General features: G+C 34.7%; 1 protein-coding gene across 1 annotated transcript in view; it reads left to right on the top strand.

Moving 5' to 3' along the window:
* Window positions 1-2634: 2634 nt before the first annotated feature.
* Window positions 2635-19983, top strand: part of LOC128191409 (uncharacterized) — a 32589-nt gene continuing 15240 nt past the window's right edge. Inside the window, exons 1-19 of the mRNA XM_052863468.1 lie at window positions 2635-2646; window positions 2976-3045; window positions 3209-3268; window positions 3699-3742; window positions 3924-4081; window positions 4876-4917; window positions 5735-5954; window positions 6714-6803; window positions 7364-7426; window positions 7530-7648; window positions 7902-8007; window positions 8124-8300; window positions 10712-10848; window positions 10956-11076; window positions 11288-11413; window positions 11645-13088; window positions 17151-17182; window positions 17294-17391; window positions 18074-18119. Of these exons, the coding sequence (XP_052719428.1) occupies window positions 2635-2646; window positions 2976-3045; window positions 3209-3268; window positions 3699-3742; window positions 3924-4081; window positions 4876-4917; window positions 5735-5954; window positions 6714-6803; window positions 7364-7426; window positions 7530-7648; window positions 7902-8007; window positions 8124-8300; window positions 10712-10848; window positions 10956-11076; window positions 11288-11413; window positions 11645-13088; window positions 17151-17182; window positions 17294-17391; window positions 18074-18119 (3165 nt within the window). The remainder of the gene's footprint in view (window positions 2647-2975; window positions 3046-3208; window positions 3269-3698; window positions 3743-3923; window positions 4082-4875; window positions 4918-5734; window positions 5955-6713; window positions 6804-7363; window positions 7427-7529; window positions 7649-7901; window positions 8008-8123; window positions 8301-10711; window positions 10849-10955; window positions 11077-11287; window positions 11414-11644; window positions 13089-17150; window positions 17183-17293; window positions 17392-18073; window positions 18120-19983) is intronic.

Raw genomic sequence — 19983 nt, 5'->3', positions numbered from 1 at the left:
TGTCCAAAACAGGTTAATTTTCTCTGGCAAAGATTTTATATATTTTTAACATTTCTTTCAACATTTCAACATGCATGTGTTCCTGCATTGTATATGATTCTATATGAACAATCTATATTAAAAAATAAATCGATTGTGACATATCATGTAAAGACTCTGTTTAAAATAAGAATAAAAAAATTCATCTGGCAAGCAGCTGTAAGCAACCTGTCGCCTAGAAGACCCATCAAATGCAGATATAAATATCTGACATCTATGCAATTTAACAAAGACAATACATGTATGTGAATTTATTACCTGTTTTATGAAAACTGTTTCTTATGGATGGACGGTCATGTGAAGTTCAGGCACATAGCGTGACCGTTTCTGAGAGTGCATAGGGGAAGGGGCAGACAAGAGACAACCTTTTCATGCTCAAAACATGTTCATGTGTGGGGAAGGGGGGGGGGTAGATTGTACTATATTTTTTTAAAACCAATTTTTCAATTTACAATATCATTTTAAGCTCCCCAAAAAGTAAGGGACAGCTACTTCAAAAGATGTTCATATTGTTATATTTGCCCTTTATGCCAAATAATCTAGAATTATAGCCCGTTGAAATTCGCTGTTAAAAAAAATTACTTTTACACCAGAAAAGTATTAAATGTGCAAATGCAATATCTTGTTGCATGACAACAGGTGATATTGAAATGCACACAAATGCTTAGATATAGAGCTTCAAGGGGGTGCCCCCCCCCCCCCCCCCCCCCGCACACACACACACTTATTTTCGCATAAGACATTTTTTCTGAAATTAACATATAGAACTTGAAATTAAATTTCTAATGACCCCCCCCCCACTTTTTGGTCCATTGAAAAAATAAAGGGTAAATGAAAGAAATAACTTTAAGAATAGAAGTTTAGGTACACCCCCCCCCCCCCTCCGCCGTACGGGAATAGGATTTTTACGTTTGACATTTTTTGGACTTGTCGATTTAGGATCCTACAATAATAACGATACTATTGTAGTCGCGAATCACTATGAACGGGCTCAGAATCCATGCTGCTATCAGGCACGTAGCATCCGGGGGGGGGGGGGGGGGGCGGGGAGGGGGGGGGGGGGCATGTAGCACGTGGCATCAACTTTTTCTCGTAGCAACCAATCCCCCCCCCCCCCCCCCACACACACACACCACACAAAAACACTCACTAAAATGTTATTACTTCTAACAAAGACGTAATTTATGCCTCTGCTTCCATTTACACATATTCCACAAATGCTGATCTTTTTATGTCGTTGAGCTGACATATGAGAAATATTTCGTCATGTATGACCATAACGTTAAAAAGGCCTATTTCGAAATCGAGCGCGCCTCATCGCTTACAATTATCGCGAGACTTCATTGACCTACTTTTTCAAGTAATTCAGCCATGATAGAGCGCCAAAGATGTAGCAGTGGAAATGTCATCTCGTGGATTTGTTAAATAACAACACACCCTGAATTAATATACAGTCAAAAGTAGGAGGGGATAAAGGTATTTTGAACTTTCATCGTTTTCAATCAACAAGTCAATGGATTTGTGAAACCATTTCGCTATTATTGGATCTCAGCATTTTGTTTACTCGCCATTTTAGGTTATGGCGCTAAGTATTTGGTTCGCTGTTAAAGACGCAATGCGATGAGCGTTTAATCGAATATTGCCATTTATTAACTTAAATATTTTTCAGTGAAAGGTATCACCATATAACGCGTTTTTTGATAAATTTATACCATTACCACGACGGGCCGAATTTCCTCGATTTAAAACATTTCTAGTTCACATGTGTAAACAGATAGCCATGCTATGACCTTAAATTGTTAGTATTAAATAATGGTCACTATGATATTTGAGTGTACCTAGGTGCTGCGCACTGAATGGTGCTAAGGATAATTAACAGAATGAACTCTGTGAATCTTGTAGCACTGCGTAGTATTCCTAAATGATGTTATAAAACGAGGCGAATAATACGGGCATAATAATATCCAAATTTAGAGTTTAAAAACAAGTGTCATATTTGGTGATTCTGTGTCTGCAACGATAGCTCTAGTACTCTATAGTGACTCATGTATTGTGTATTCTATATATTAACCTTTGTAACCTTTTATGCCGTGTATGAATGAACGTATTATGAGTAAGTGATGCCTCATACTAGGTGGGGGACTCGGAGACCCAGGACTCGGAGACTCACATCCTGCATCCAGACTCTTTGATTGGCAGTTTTGATGGTTTTGTTACTTTATTTAGGAATAAAATATTAATCTTAATTTTGAACACTAAATGTTCACTCATGATCGTCGTAAATGGGCCGAACTAGTCAGAACTGTCCATCATAAGTAAAATGTTATATATACCCATGTGAAATGATGTTGAACAGATTTAGAGAATCCGCTTATATATAGATCCCGCATATAGATAGATTCCGCTTATAGAGATTCTGAGACTTTTGATTTGGGCTGCTTTTAGTTGATGTAATTCTAACTATATGATCATGATTGTTAATAAACTATTGGTCAAAGAAGTACTGGACTTCGAGTTGAGTATCATCGCCAGAAGATATCAAAGTCTGAAGGCTTACACATGGTACTGGATCATGCTAATTAGTTTAGTACAGATATGGCTTTAAAAGTAAGCACAGTAGTCGTTATTTGTTCTTTTAAAGCTAAAGTGCTAAATAAGATATAGTAGGAAGTGCTGAAGATTACACTTATTTACAGCCCCCCCCTCCCCCTTTAACAAAAATTAAAACAAAATAAAAAATGTATATTTGTCATGAATGTGTGTAGAACTGATAACAGAGATACACAGGTAGTTACTAGTTTAAGAGTTGAAAATAAATTACCTTAAAAATTGATCTAATACTCGCATTGAAGATTTTTTTTTCTCTTGCTGCTTAATTATTAGAAGTGAGATTGGCGTACTTTTTAAAATAACTTTTCTTTTTTTTTTAATTTCAGCTTCCTTCCTACCAGTTATCCACCATGCCTCCAAATAAAAGTAAGAGACCTTTCAGGGAGGAGGGAGAAGGTAAGTAGACTAAATAATGCTCATATGGTGCTAAATATCTTACAACATTACTATTAAGCTCTCATCGTTGGTGGTAACGGTTTCTTAAGTTTAATGCTCTAAAAATTTTAGTTGCTTTATTTTTTTGTCAAAGTACTCTATGTATTCTTAATGAATTTCACAGAAATGGAAAGAAAGAATAAGCGACCAAGACAAGAACAAGAGGAAGAAGAAATGGACATTGGTAATGATGGTGTGGTGTTTAAAATATTTATTATTAAATTAAGGAAATGATACGTGATCAAAATATTTGGTTCAAAGGATTTTGATATGATGAGATTTGGACCATTTTCTGAACAGGTTAAGAAAGGTTCTTTGTTTTTTGTTTGAAATCAATTAAGCATTACTTTAATTTAATCAGATATTTAGACGTTGTATTTATAATTTCTTTCATAAATAGTCCTTCAAAATAAATCAATAATTTGTAGTGATGTCATTCAAGTATATGAAAATTTGAGTTGTCTCTCTTTGTTGTAGAATTTCTCTTTGTATGTATCTTTTTTTTAAAGTTCAAATGTCATGTGCATCAGTGATATATTTACTTTGTATCATAATGCCTTTTCTGGTTGACCAAATTCTGTTGAACTGATTTGTTGTTCAAATTATTATTAAAGGTGGATTGAGAAGTCCTTCATCCTCCCATAACAAACCAGCAGAGGTAAGCTTGTAGTCCGCAATTCATTCTCTGATAATCACAAGTCATTGTAACAATTGAGGTTTTTGTTACCCAACTGATATGCAAGAATAAGTGCCACAAAAGTCGGCATTAAATTTTGTTTGTTGAAATCGTCACCAGTTATATACAAAATATTGTAACCAGAGAAAATTTTGTTTTGCAGCTGTTCCGCAAGGATTTGATCAGTGCTATGAAGATGGCAGACACAGAACAACTGGATGCTGAGGACTACCTACTAATTGCTGACCCGTGGAGACAGGACTGGGAGAAGGGGGTCCAGGTCCCTGTCAATGAGGAGAGTACTAATGACCCAAACATCAAGTGAGTACTGCCAGGGGTACAAAGTAACACAGAATACAGTGAGGGGGTACAAAGTAACAGAGAGTTCGGTAAGGGGGTACAAACTAACAAGACATTCTTCAAACTGAGTGTATTGGGCATTGTACTCCCTGCATCCTTCTTTTATAAGAGTCTGTACTGTGAAACTCATTTAATTCATAGTCATAATTACTTTCCTTAATCCGTAATGAACAATTGTAAATGGTTATTTTTGTATGAATGTGAACAAATGTAGATGGCAAATTATAAAGTTAAGTATTTTATTTTTAAGACTTTTAGTCAAATTGAAACCTCTGCTTCACTCCTTGGAGAGCAAGATTTATGGTTTGTAGATAAAAATTGCATTAAATGGATATAAATTTATATCAATTCGATATTTTTTCCAAAAAGAAACTTTAATGAATTTTAGAATAAAGGTAATTTTTTTATTCTTTACTTCTTTGGGACAAAACTTATGGTCACCTTATCCATTATTTTGTTCTGTTAGACTTCAACATAACCATGAATGTTTAAAAGGAATACTATTGTTAAGAATTTTGCTAAGGACCCAAAAATAGTTTGCTCTATCCATGCTTGATCAAAATAGAGTGCAAATATTGGTCATGTCTGGGCACTTAATTTTTTTTGTAGAACAAGAGTTTTTCAAAACAGGAGTTACAGTTCTTTGATAAATATTATTTAACAATTTTTATATCCTTACTAGATTTTATATGTAGGAAAAAGTTGTTTTCTTGTTATAAATAGCTTATTAAATGGATATGAATATTGATTTTCAGAGAGGTCAAGCATAAAGACAGAGCTGGAGGAGACTTCAAAATGTAAGACATCTCTACCAACACATAGCTTACAGTACCGATCAGACCCAACTTAACACCAGAGTAAACCCCAACTAAACCACTGGTTTACTTTCTAGGTTTACTAATTTGTGTCTAGTTTGGGTTTACTCATGGTTTGCTATTGGGGTCCTCTTTAAACATTGAAATATAAAGCAGACCTGTCTTTTATATAATTATCTTACTGTCTGTAATACCCACTCCTTGTATATTCCAAATACTTATGTAGGGTCTGCCTCAGGGGTCAACTTCTGATCAGGGTTTACCCTCTGGGTTGACTTGGGGTTTACTCTGGGTCTGCTCTAGTTAACACAGGGTTTAGTTGGGGTTTATTTCTGTTAGGTTGGGTCTGATTGGTACTGTAGTACTGAATGCAAAGGAAAAAAAACTGTAACCAGGAATTTTTACCCACAGTGGGCATATTTTATGCAAACTGGTCTAATTTTTAAGTCTGTTGTTACTGGTTTGTTTACAGTTTGTTTTGACTCACATTATATACATAGTGTACATCTGATAAGTGTTTTATTCTGTCATGCAGACCGTTTTTAAACCAATCACAAATGGTCATGAAAGTAATAGCAATACTAAATATTTAACAAAGAAAATGATTTTTTTTAGCAACTTTGTAAATTTATTTTTTGGTTCCTTTTATTTATTTTTTTACCTGTTTTACAGTATATGTGTTAAAGGGTCATTATGATTCAGGAACATTCTTTGTGATACAGTTTTTATCAGCTTTTAGAAAGTTTGCATGTATGAATTTTTTTTAAGTGATAATATTGAGTTATTTCTGCATTTACAGTCCCAGGAAATATCTCCATGGATCAAAGGATGAAACCTTCCAACAAGGAATTCACGAGTTGACAGGCATGCAACAGTTGGCAGACCAGGTGATTCGATACGATCTAGACGACATAGACGTCTGCTGGTTAAACCTTGTCAATGAAAAGAGAGAGGAGACGTCAGAGATTCTGATAGATGAGTGGGTGATGGAGCAAGTCATCGAAGCATTCGAGGCTCAGGTATCTAAAACTTATTAATCAGTTTAAAATTCTAGTTAATTGCTATAATGATGGTAAAATCACTAATTTCACTAATCACTATTCACTATATATAAATGTATATAAATCACTAATGGTAAAATATAGTAAAATACGCTTACCATAAAGCTTTGTTTAACACACACTCGTGTTTGATATGCACCCCCAAAGTTGGAAGTAATGCTGAAAAACTGCTGTTCCGATGTATATTGCACCAAAAAATGAAGATATTTTCAATTGAGATTTTTGAAATGTCATTGATAGTGTGAGGTAATAATGTAATCAAACTGCTGAAAAACAAAATTATTTGCAGATCTAAATGAAAACAACAGAAAAAAATATCATTTAATTGAATAATTATTGTCAAATTCTTTTATTGTTGTCAAATAAAAATTGTGAAGAAACGTATGTATGTCGTATTTTGTCATTATAAAGTCGTACAAATGATCGATCCAGAATCACGACCAGAAAAAATGGGGTTAAATTTTGTTGTTCCTATGCATAACACGCATCCCCCACTTTTGATCAAATTTTGGCTGAAAAAAGGTGTATGTTTTTCATGAGATATTGTGGTACATGAGATATATTAAAACTTTATCATTGAGAAATTTTGACAGTAATTACTAACTTACTGATATTTTTGTATAGCATATAGGCCATTGAAAAATCGATGAATTGTGACAGAAAGAGATGTTAATGAAAAAATTTCAAACTTATGTACATATTTTGTATGTTATTCAGTGCCACGAAGTAATGCAGGTCAAGATGAAGACGGAGGAGGGTCTGGGGATTGAATACGACGAGGACATTGTCTGTGCTGTATGTGCCTCAGTGAGTACAAATACTGGTAAAGGGAGATAACTGTAGTGTTGATTGTTTGTGGTTTGATTTGTTAGTGAAATCCATTGTTTGAAGATGTCACCATTGCCATTCAGTTATCAATATCTTGAACACTGATTTCTCAAATACAATGAATATTGATTTATAAGTCCCAGACACTTATTTTTAAAGTATTTTACCCTCAATATCTTGAATACTATGATATCTCGAAGTTTTGAACAGTCCCATCTAGTTCAAGACATCAAAGTTTGACTGTATTTATAGTGTCTTCAAGGTGAAAGTTTCTGAATTCCTTCAATAAGGAATTTTCGTCTTAAAGTTCTTCATTTGCTAAATAAATTTTGTTTTTAAGGTAGAAAAAAATAACAATTATTTGAATAATCTATGCAAAGTATTGAGCCATAATGTGATATCATTAGCTAATATTGTTTTGAATAAATATATTGTTTTGTGTAGGATGTTAGGTGGAAAATGGTCAAATTTTGCTTGAGAGTTGTGCCTTATACTGGCTTCACATACTCTTGATAACAAGCTCTGCTTCTTTGTTTCAGCCTGAGAGTGAGGAGTGCAATGAAATGGTGTTCTGTGATGGCTGTGACATTTGTGTACATCAGGTAATTATATAGTGAATAATAACAATGCCTCATACTATAATTTTCACTAACACATCTGCATCAAACAGTGGTATAAGATTTAATGTGATGCTTGGTTCTGTAGGCCTGTTATGGTATTCAGAAGATTCCAGAGGGGAGTTGGCTTTGTAGAACGTGTGCGTTAGGAATTAAACCTACATGTATCCTCTGTCCCAAAACTGGGGGAGCCATGAAAAGCACCAGGTAATTCATAACAGAATTGCAGATAAAGCAAGTACATAATCAAATATATTTCACAGACATGATACATTCCATTTTTTAACAATTATTTGAAATAATTTGAAGGAGAATGATTTACAAAGTTCACTCTATGATGTATATTACCGGTAAAGGAAGATTTGGTAGTTTATAATATAGGCAATACAATAATACAGTATACTTTTTCAAGCAATTGTTATATAGATCCTAGGCTTTATGAGTGATTTAATTTATGTAGGAGTGGTACAAAGTGGGCTCATGTGAACTGTGCCTTGTGGATTCCTGAGGTCAGCATTGGGTGTGTGGAGAAGATGGAGCCCATCACCAAGATATCTCAGATCCCAGTAAGGCCCAAGTCTGATTCCTAAACGATTATCATGAACTAGAACTAATCCCAGTAAAGTAAGCTAATGGAGTATCTGATGGCTATGGTGCTGACACACTTTGTTTTGTTTGACAGGCGAGCCGCTGGTCTCTGATCTGCTGTCTGTGTAAGGAGCGGTGTGGGGCCTGCATCCAGTGCTCTGTAAAGGCCTGTAAAACAGCGTTCCATGTCAGCTGTGCCTTCCAAAACAACATTGAGATGAAAACCATCCTCACAGATGACTTGGCAGATGATGGGGGAGTGAAGTTAAAGGTAGATTTCAAAAGTGGAGCTCAGAATTTTGTTTATATGATTTGTAATGTTTTTAGCTCACCTGAGCCAAAGGCTCAAGTGAGCTTTTCTGATCACAATTTGTCCGTTGTTTGTCGTCGTCGTTGTCGTTAACTTTTCACATTTTCATCTTCTTCTCAAGAACCACTGGGCAGATTTCAACCAAATTTGGCACAAAGCACCACTAGGTGAAGGGGATTCAAGTTTGTTCAAATGAAGGGCCACGCCCTCTTTAAAGGGGAGATAATTGAGAATTATTGAAAATTTGTTGGTATTTTTTAAAAATCTTCTTCTCAAAAACTATTTGGCCTGAAAAGCTAAAACTTGTGTGGAGGCATCCTTAGGTAGTGTAGATTCAAGTTTGTTCAAATCATGGTCCCCGGGGTTAGGGTGGGGCCACAATAGGGGGATGAATTTTTACATAGGAATATATAGAGAAAATCTTTAAAAATCTTCTTCTCAAAAACTATTGGGCCAGGAAAGCTCAAATTAAAATGGAAGCATCCACAGGTAGTGTAGATTCAAGTTTGTTCAAATCATGGTCCCTGGGGGTAGGGTGGGGCCACAATTGGGGGATAAAGTTTTACATAGGAATATATAGAGAAAATCTTTAAAAATCTTCTTTTCAAAAACTATTGGGCCACAAAAGCTCAAATTAAAATGGGAGCATCCACAGGTAGTGTAGATTCAAGTTCGTTCAAATCATGGTCCCCGGGGGTAGGGTGGGGCCACAATAGGGAGATGAATTTTTACATAGGAATATATAGAGAAAATCTTTAAAAATCTTCTTCTCAAAAACTATTAGGCCAGGAAAGCTCAAATTTGAGTGGAAGCATCCACAGGTAGTGTAGATTCAAGTTTGTTCAAATCATGGTCCCTGGGGGTAGGGTGGGGCCACAATTGGAGGATAAAGTTTTACATAGGAATATATAGAGAAAATCTTTAAAAATCTTCTTTTCAAAAACTATTGGGCCACAAAAGCTCAAATTAAAATGGGAGCATCCACAGGTAGTGTAGATTCAAGTTCGTTCAAATCATGGTTCCCGGGGGTAGGGTGGGGCCACAATAGGGGGATGAATTTTTACATAGGAATATATAGAGAAAATCTTTAAAAATCTTCTTCTCAAAAACTATTAGGCCAGGAAAGCTCAAATTTGAGTGGAAGCATCCTCAGATAGTGTAGATTCAAGTTCGTTCAAATCATGGTCCCCAGGGGTAGGGTGGGGCCACAATAGGGGGATGAATTTTTACATAGGAATATATAGAGAAAATCTTTAAAAATCTTCTTCTCAAAAACTATTAGGCCAGGAAAGCTCAAATTTGAGTGGAAGCATCCTTAGATAGTGTAGATTCAAGTTCATTCAAATCATGGTCCCCAGGGGTAGGGTGGGGCCACAATAGGGGGATGAATTTTTTCATAGGAATATATAGAGAAAATCTTTAAAAATCTTCTTCTTAAAAACAATTAGGCCAGAAAAGATCAAATTAAAATGGAAGCATCCTCAGGTAGTGTAGATTCAAGTTTGTTCAAATCATAGTCCCTGGGGGTAGGGCGGGGCCACAATGGGGGGATCAATTTTTACATAGGAATATATATTAAAAATCTCCTTATCAAAAACTATTAGGCCAGAAAGCTCAAATTTGAGTGGAAGCATCCACAGGTAGTGTAGATTCAAGTTTGTTCAAATCATGATCCCTTGGGGTAGGGTGGGGCCACAATAGGGGGATAAAGTTTTATATAGGAATATATAGAGAAAATCTTTAAAAATCTTCTTTTTAAAGACCTTTTGGCCAGAAAAGCTTTAACTTGTGTAGAGGCATCCACGGGTAGTGTAAATTCAAAATCACAGTCCCTAGTGGTAGGGCGGGGCCGTGATGGCAGTTTGAATTTTTACATATACATGTATAGAGAAAATCTTTAAAAATATTCTGGGAAAGTTTTTCGGTCCAAAACTCAGTACTTAGTGTGAAAGCACAGGTTATGCAGATATAAGTTTGATGAAACCATGATACCCTAAAGAAAAGTGGGGCAATAAAATGGGGGGGGGGTATATAGGAAAAGAGAAAAATCATCTTACAGGTACAACAACAAAAGGGGCTTGGTATTTACCAAAAGAAAGAGGTGGATAAAAATTGGCAGATTTTCAATTTTTTTTTAGCAAGATCTACTGTACTTAGTTGTCAAGATATTTTGATACTGTAATGCTAATTTGATCAGAATTAAGGCAAATGTTGCTCAGGTGAGCGATGTGGCCCCTGGGCCTCTTGTTTAAAATGTGTAATTTTAATTATTTAAACATGTATTTTAAGAGAATAAAATATTTAATTTCTTGTATCTGCAACACACTTAGTCAATTTGAATGTAAAACAATGGTTGATTGTTAATTCAATAGGCATACTGTCCAAGACACAGCAAGAAAGGAGAGAGAAGGGGCTCCGAGTCTGATGGGGATTCCCCAAGGAAGAGCATTGGTGGGTCCCCCAGGAAGGAGCTTTCTGATGAAGAAATTGCCAAAATGAGGGCTGAAAAGTAGGTTCCTTGCATATAGTTTTATCGTAGCAAGCTCAGTTTAAATTTTCCAGTGAAATTTCAATAAATTTATACCTGTATATGTAAAGTAATAATATGCATTACAGAATGCAGCAGATGAATGAGGATTTCTATACCTTTGTCAATGTGGAAGAAATTGCGTCACGCTTAAACCTGGATGAAAGTGCTGTAGACACCATCTTTGTATACTGGAAATTAAAGAGAAAGGTAGTCAATTTTAATATATTTTGCATATACAATGTAGATATTTCGTAACAATTTTTAGTTGGTTACTTCTGTGTAAATGGCAAGTTAAAAATCTTTGCATCCATTATCAGAACAAAAACTTAATGTGTGCAATTAATACTAAAAACTTCACCTTAAGAAATTATCTGGGTAGTATCTGATATAAAAGTTAACCGATTCTTTGTCTGGACAGGCTCAGTTTGACATGCCTCTGTTGACTCCAAAGAAAGAGGAGGAAGATTTACTGGAGAAGCAGCAAGAGGACTCGCTACTGGCCCGGATGAAGATGTTTGTTCAGCTCCGTCAAGATCTAGAAAGGGTAAAAACTACTTGCCCTACTTATTATTATATATTTTACTTGTTGAGTAACACTGAAAAATATTACTTTCTTTATTTGATCATTTAATCTTTCATGTTTAACATGCTGGAAACTTTTGAAGATAAAGATAGCATCTTGAAAGATTTTCAATGTTACTATTTATAATAATATGTTAAAATGTAAAAGCCATATAGGTTTTGTTTTAAGCTGTAGTTTATGTTTCCTTTAAAGGTGCGGAACCTCTGCTATATGGTGAGCAAGAGGGAGAAGATGAAAAAACAATTCTACAAGGACCGTGAAGCTGTCTTCATGGCCATGAACAACGTTTTGACAAACAGCAGATTTAATCTTGGCCAGAGAGAAGTGAACAAAATTGTAGAAATGTACCATTTTGATAGCATTTATGACTCAAAAGTTTTTGACACTGTTAGAATTCCTGTTGAAGAAGATGAGGAAGAACCAATGGAAGAGGAGGAAGAAGAGGAAGATGATTGTCCGAGTGTATCTAGTCATCTAGTTCCTACAGAAATTAAGCAGGAAACCCCAATGGACGAAGAAGAAATTAAAACAAGAGAACAAAATAAAACATCCCCAGGAAAGTCAAGGAAATTCTCATCCAAGAAGAGGAGAATCATGCGCAAGAAAACTGGGAGAGGAAGTGAAGGATACAAAGAGTTGTCGGATGATGGGGACACAGAATTGACGGATGTCGAATCCCTGTGTAGTGAACCAAGACTGACTACTGAGCCAAGGTCACTCAGATCTCAGAAATCTCCAGGCAGCTCGCTGTGTGGGGATGAGGAGCCAGTAACTCAACGTAGTAGGAGACTGACGTCAGAAAGGACCAAGCCAAAGGAGTATGTGGAGGATGTGAAACCTCCAGTGGAAATCAGGCAGAGGGCCAAAAGAGAGTCATTCACAAAGGCAGAGAGGGAGCTACGAAGGGTGTCAAAACAGGACTCCAATGAGGAATTCGGTGTTCCAGATCTAGTGAATAGTGCAAAGGCTAATGTTGTGTCTGAAAAAGTGAAAGCAGAAGTGAACAAATATCTACAAAATTCTAAACTTGTTATACCTGACAAAATAAAACACAGGCTTCATAGAGGCCTGATCAAGAACAGGACGCAAATTGACAATATTGCGAGCGGCTATGTTCAAACATCCTTTGAAACTTTTCTGCATTCAAGATTAGGGAAGAGATCTGCCCCCAACTCACCCAACACTAGATCACCCACCCCCAAATCACCTGTCTCACGAGTCCTCAATGAAATCTCACCAAGTCGGTCCAGGCACGGGTCCAGCAATAGCAATTATCGATCTCAATCCAGTTCCCCCAAAAGGACGAAAAGCATATCTGAAGGAATAATTAATTCTGTAGAAAAAAATCTAGTGGATGGTTCACCCAGAGAAACAAGAAGTGTACGCAGGCGTATAGATAATGTCTTTGATGTTTTTCAGTTGGATTTCAGTAGAAAAGGCAGCGGGGAGAACTCGTCCGATAGCTCCGTTAGAAGTGTACGACAGCTCCGATCCATGTCACCCGCGTCCGTCAACAGTGAGCTAATAGACGTAGAAAACTTGTATGAATCTGATAATACTCTGAGGCGAGTTACAAGGAGTCATGGCTTGGACTCGGCAGAAAATTCCCGGGACTCGTTCACAAGTTCTCGCAGTGGTATATCATAGAATGGCTTGCAATGCCTTGGTCATTATTTTTGTTAGGGATATAAAAAAAAATTTGGTGTCATTCAGTTTGGGTTGTTTTTTTTCTTTCATTTTCTTGATAAATTATTCAGTATTAATTAAAATTACTGCAAGAGTATAGTTTTTTGAAGGAAAAAAAAGGAAGACAAAAGCTGATATCTATACTTATTTATTAAGGAAATTTAAAAGTTTTACCCAAAATTTTACAGCCTTTTTATGGCATGTTGAAGATTTTATCTATATTTATTAAATTTGTTTTATTTCAATAAAATGGCTGTATTCAGTGCTTATGTATGGCTGTTGTAAATTCTGTTGATTGAAATTTTTAAAAGCTTTTTGACTATGTTTTGAATCTTGGATTACTCAAGCTCATGACATTTAAAATGAGTGTCGGTTTTGTAAAACAGCAGTTTGTTTAAAAGGGGGATTAGATAAAGAATTTATCACAATAGGAAGCTATGTACCAGAAAGTTTCTGTTTTAAGAGCCTTTTACATGTTATCATGTACATTGAAATTGGGCATCCGTCAAGATCTGTGATTGACCTGTGTTCTCAGTGAAGCATGTCTCTTTATTGTGATTATGTAGAGTTTTAACTGTGTTCAGTACAATTAAATTTGTATTGTGTATGAAAATTATGTGTATTCTTAAAAATTCCAAAATAACAGAGAAAAAAAATAATAAAATGTGCCAAATCTGTAAATGTGTTTATTACTTTACGGAAGTGGATTTCCAGTTAGTGTGATGTAAACGGTTTTTGGGAGCAGGTGAAGTTGATATTTTTCTCAGGAAAGGTTCGATGAGAGATTTCTTCCTTCTAAAACATGAATAATTTATAGCAGGATATTAACTAGTGGAGTCAATGTTTGCTTAGTTCAAGAAAATTCAAAATTGGGTGCTTTACAGTATCTTTTTCATGAAATAAATAAATTGAGCTCTCTCCTGATTTTAAAAACTCATTTTAAGAAAGAACCTAGCTTGTTGTTTTATAATGATTAATCCACAGTCTTCTTCGGAAATGTAATATCGTCGATATTTTATTTGACTTGTCTCCCTTTAAAATTTGTATTTGTGCAGTTAACAATGGCGATTATGCAAGGTTTTTATGGATAGCCTCATTTTAGATACTAGTAACTATCTCTTATCTTGGATAACTTGAATCTTTGCCGCGGAATATAAATGTCCTATCAAGGAGTAGACTACGTTCATATTTTGTATACATAACACAGCGTGTCACATTTATGGAAGTGTTTCATGACATTCTACTGGGACGTTTCTGAAGGCAAAGTAAAATACATTAAGTAGAATATAAAATGGAATTCAAATGTAAAACAATGAAGATAACTTAAAATGCAGTATTATTTTATAAATTCTTAAAATACTTCAGTCCCGAATTAATTTTTTTTTTATTTATGATCCATTGTCATCAGTCCCATGGGTTGATGACACCCATTGATACATGTAACAACAACCCCATAGTCTTTAATAAGGTTGTACATGTATTGATGTTTATTATACTTAAATCAAATAAACTGGTCCTAGCTTATGTTGCTCAAAGGGACGTGTATTACATTAACTGCATGGGTATCTTGAGAAAACCGGTTAGCAGTTATGAGTTTAGGAACAAAACTGCATTAAACTAGTGACAATTTTGAAGTGTAATTTGGCTGCGTATGAACGTACTAAATCACACAGGAAGAATGAACTACCGCCAACAAACTGTTATAAAGATATGTACGTTTAAGAGGTGTTTATTGTTTATTCTGGTATTTTAATAATGTTTATTTCATTTAATTATGCATAAGTTTATGCAAAATCGGTTAATATAGTAATTAAGCACGGCTTGTTAAGCTGATAACCAGGCTGTTTTAAACACCTCTTCCGCACATCCGGATTTATACTTTTTTCTTATCGTTTCTAAAGCAGTTACTTACCAACGAGTCTCAATAATAAATATGTAAACACCCCCCCCCCTTTCTAATCAATATGAACCTGATAAAAGCTAGTGGGAAAGTACTACAATATAAATTGACGTATCCTGAAATTCTTATTACAAGCGGCCATACACGTAACGTAAACGTATAACGTTACGTATGCCGTAAGAAAAATTGGGTCAATTTAAAATACGTAATATACGTTGGTTATAGGCATAACATTAGAAGGCAGTATAGTATGACAGCTTGGTTATGAATGAAAAGCAAAGTGGGTTTAAATTTGTGCCAGTGTGTTTATTTATATATTCTAAAGACCAAGGTTGTCGTTTAAAATTTAAGACAATACTTTATTACATAACAAATGGTATGAGAATACGAAAGTCCATGCAGGTACACGATCTGGGAACATTTCAAAGGAATCCTTGGACTGTGGTGTCTACTTCATTATGTTAAAAAATAAAAAACTATTAAAAAATAGTAAAAACGGCGATCATGCATAGCTTTCATCGTGCACAATATTGGCATATTATAAGCATTTGAATTTTGTAAGTTCAAAATCAGTCATCCACTTTAAGGTGGCTCTATACACCCACAGTTTATTCCAATTTTCAATAGAACACCACAGAACATATACTTATCAAATATTAAAATGACGATAGGGATACTATAGGTATTTTAAAAGAATTTTTTAATGCTTTTCCGTGTTTTTGTAAAATATTTTTTAAAAGACAGCTATTAACAAATTGAGAGGAATTATTTTGTCATATGATGGATATTTCCTTCAAACACATAAAAAAAAATATAACACTTCTTAACATTCAAAAATTTTATTATTGCAATTTTTTTTAGTATTTCCTCAAAACATATTTTTTCATATTTTCTTACTCTGTTGACAAATCATCTGAAAAAGTTGCTTGATGTTATAAGAAAATGTATTTTAAGAAATGTGAAATAAAAAATTGAATGAAAACAATTGCAAATAAACACAAAAAATATTTTAAATTTTATTTGGTATGAAAGTTCCTCATGTAAGGGTTATCGTTCCTAAGTCCCAAGGCCCAAACACCTTGGGGACTTTTCATTTCTGAGTTGAAGAAAATTTCCTAAATATAATGTTGGAATGATAAATACATGCATATTTCATTATAGACTTTGCCCTGTATAAGTGAATATATTCGCTTTAGTGCAAAACTAAGTCAAATAAATAAAGGGGAACATTGACTAGGCTAATAGGATTTATGTATCCCAACCTGAGAGAAATTCAAAGCAACCCTCTCATCCCCGTTAGGTGTCGATATTAATGTGCATTAAAGTATATTATAATTAAAATATTTTCACCTGTTTAGAATTTTCTTTCACGGTATTCAACCAAAAAATACGTTTTAGAAATTTTTGGAAGGTTAAAAAATTTATTGTTCTCAACGGGAATCGAACTCATGACCTACAGGTTTATAGTGAATCCACTAACCCACTGCGCTACGGTGTAACATATCGATGATGCTAAAGAAACTCTTTAAAAATGTATACTTGATTTTATTGTTTATTTCGACAAATAATACCACACAAAGTGAAGGTGTCACATACCACATTACTTGTAAGTAATGAATTTTCCAATTATCAAATTAAATCTATCCATTTAACAAATTTTTCAAAATAGCGGTTCCCATACAATTCACCTCAGTTTAAATCAGCCAGTACCGGAAATGCATGTTTCCAGATTTACTTTTTTGCGTACTGCGTCATCAAAAAGTGGTGTATAGAGCCACCTTAATAAATTTCGCAGCTATTTGTCTTGCCTTCAATTTAATTTCCGTTACAGCCAAATCATTGATGGAATAATTATACAATTATTTATGAAGTTTTACAATTATGAATGAGATAAAAATAAATCATATATCGTATGTTACTGTTTTGGTATTGCGTAAATTTTAAAGACAAACAGAATTTTTCCCACACAGTTATTTCGAAAACTGAGATAGGAATTGCGCAACTAAACGCACCGTCAGAGTTTCAAGGAAGATAACTCGTCAAAATTTCAGAAGACAACAGAAGAGAATGGCTGACTCGCAATAGGCACTGACTAAGTCTAAGGACGGAATTAATCGTCAACAATGCAACCACCGCCTCGAAAGGTAAATAACATCAAACCGATGTCCTATATTCCAAATCTATCACTTTGTGTTGTTTTATTGAGACAGTTTGTAGAATTTGTCGTCTGAATTTGAGATTGATTTGTTTTCAAGGTAAAACACACGACTGCACTCAAAAACATTCACTCGGAGCAGGTGAGCAAACTCCAGAACAAAGTCCAACAGGACTGCGATTTATTGGATGACATTAGGTAATACCTCACCTTATACCCCTAAGTCGTTCAGATAAACTTCGGTCATCGTTTATTTGGTTAATTTCTGTCTCATTTCATTGTGTATTATGTGTTGCAGTAAGGGGTGAAAGGTCACGTAATGGGGGTGTATCCCAGATGCTTTATCTTAGCACTTATTGTTAATGTCATGTGGGGAAGATAGGACTGTGGTCTGTTTCAAAAGTGTTCTTGATAAAAGAGAAACAGAAGATAATGAATAAAATTCTTTGAACCTGATAAAGATCTGGTGAAGAGTAACATTATATATTGCTCAACACTACTCTTGTTGATTGTTTACATTTAGATTTATGATGTTTGCTTGTTCTTGAACAATGATTCTGAATCATAATTTTAACAAATTCCAAATTCCTTAGTAATGAATATGCCCGTATAAATTTTTACTGTGTAGAGTAATTCATTTTTTTTTTTATAAGAGAATGAATAAATTTAAGAATGTAAAAGTTGATGACATTTTTAAATGTAATTTTTCAAGATAATGAATTTGACTAGGTAAGGAAGAAAAAAAACTCTTTCTTAACTGCATTTTTGAGTGAATTATGATATTTTGAAATTCAGCAAACAACAAAGTTGACATTATGACATTTGCAATGTATTTCTAATCCTAGGTTATGCAATTGAATTTTACTAATTTTGTTTGTAGGAACTTCAGTAGACAGAGATCTATCATAGAAAAGGAATATGGACAGGTAAGTGAACTGATGGAGGTATCGGTGACCTGTGGTCTAGTTACTGTCTTCACCAATATCAGCTAGGTAGCCTACAGTTTTTGTCAAAGAATTATTCAAATTCAGTGAGGAAAAGCTTTGTGTCAAGGAATGAAGTCTAATACAGTTGAATTTCGATATCTTGAAAACTGATATTTCGACATCTTGAATACAATGGATATGTCAAAGTGATTTGTAAGTCTCAACCACTTATTTTTTAAGTATTTTATCTCGATATCTTGAATACTCTGATATCTCGAAGTTTTTAAACAGTCTCATCAAGTTAGAGATAATGAATTTTGACTGTGTTAGCAAGCTTGCATAATTTATGTCAAAGGATTAATGAACCCTGTGTCAGAAAGCTTGCCTAGTTTGTGTCAAAGGAATAATTAGCTCAATATCAGCAAGTTTGTTGAAGGACTGAGAAGTGTACAAGCAAGTTTAACTCCTTTTCAATAAAGGATCACTTCCAATATCAGCAAGTTTGCCAAGTTAGAGTCAAAGAATAATTATATGTAGCTCATAACAAGTAAGTTTTGGTTTAGAGGACTTGATAAGTTTTAGTCTCATTTTTAGTATTCTTAACTTAGTGTCTGTATACTCATCTTGACATACATATTGTTACAGTATAAGGATTAGTTTCTGATATTCCACAAATCTTTGTGAATTTTAAGATGGAATTAACAGAAAGAATGAGCATGAAAATGAAGTGGAATATGTTAACTGACAATTATTGTAACCTCCAGAAATTAATGATTCTCTCTGGTATTGTTCCATGCCCTTTGTAGGCTTATGAACTTAATTCTTTTCAAAGGTACACCTGAAATAAGCTCATTGATTCTCTCATAGATTTTTCAGCAGGCTTGAATTCTCTGGGTTTGACTGTTGGTTGCTCAGCTAACTTCTATTGACTAATCAGAGAGTTTAATTAAATTGTATTGAGAGTAAAATCATAGCGAGGAAACCCGAAAGGCAAACTTGGAAAAAAATAAATCAAGTTAATTTGTAATTAGAAGATATGGTAAATTTAATTATCAGCCGTTCTGCTAGTCATTGATCCAACTCTTTAATGCCAGCTCCAAAAGAATTGATTTAAGTCTTAGATGATAACTTTGAACACTGAATAACGAGATTTCACAGGCAATTTATTTGTAATTCTCATAGTGAAGGAAGATTTTGCAGGAGAGAGTAAGTTAAATTGCTCCTGATTGGGGGGGGGGGGGGGTAGCTTTGAAAAGGGGGGGGGGGTAGATATAGCTTTTTACAAAGTGGCCTCGATAGTTCAGCACTTAATTAACTAACACAACTTTCTATGAGAGCTCAAAAACCAATATCCCTCTCCCTCCATGGCTCAGAATGCATCAGGTCATGCAATTTCTCCATCAGGGAGTACTCTTAGAAACACAGCATAGTACAGCTACTATTGACTTTCACCTGGTACAGATACTGATTAAAATCTCTACTTTGATGACCTTCTTAGGCTTCTATATACTCAAGGTCAAAGCGATTTCTTTTGCAGTCTGGCTATACAGGCTGTACAGGGTTTTTTAAATGTAAAACTTGTATTCAAGGCCTTAAATTACAGTACTTATCATTCAGAGAATTTTTGAATATCTTTTTACCTAAAACGCGTACATGTATACATAGCATATATGGTGGTATTCATTAAATAATGTGTACAGAGTGTTTCATAAATATTGCTCATTTGTGTGTCTTATCTGATTATTTGCACAGTGAGATCCTAAGTGTATCAGTACTTTAGCATCATTAGGTCTACAAACAAGTACTTGTACTTGGTACCAGAGAGTCCCCAGTTGTAGTAGATATTGAACAAGGTTACATTTCA

Source organism: Crassostrea angulata, chromosome 7 (assembly GCF_025612915.1).
Source record: "Crassostrea angulata isolate pt1a10 chromosome 7, ASM2561291v2, whole genome shotgun sequence".
Classification (NCBI taxonomy): Eukaryota; Metazoa; Mollusca; class Bivalvia; order Ostreida; family Ostreidae; genus Magallana; species Magallana angulata.
This window is presented reverse-complemented; position numbering and strand designations above follow the sequence as displayed.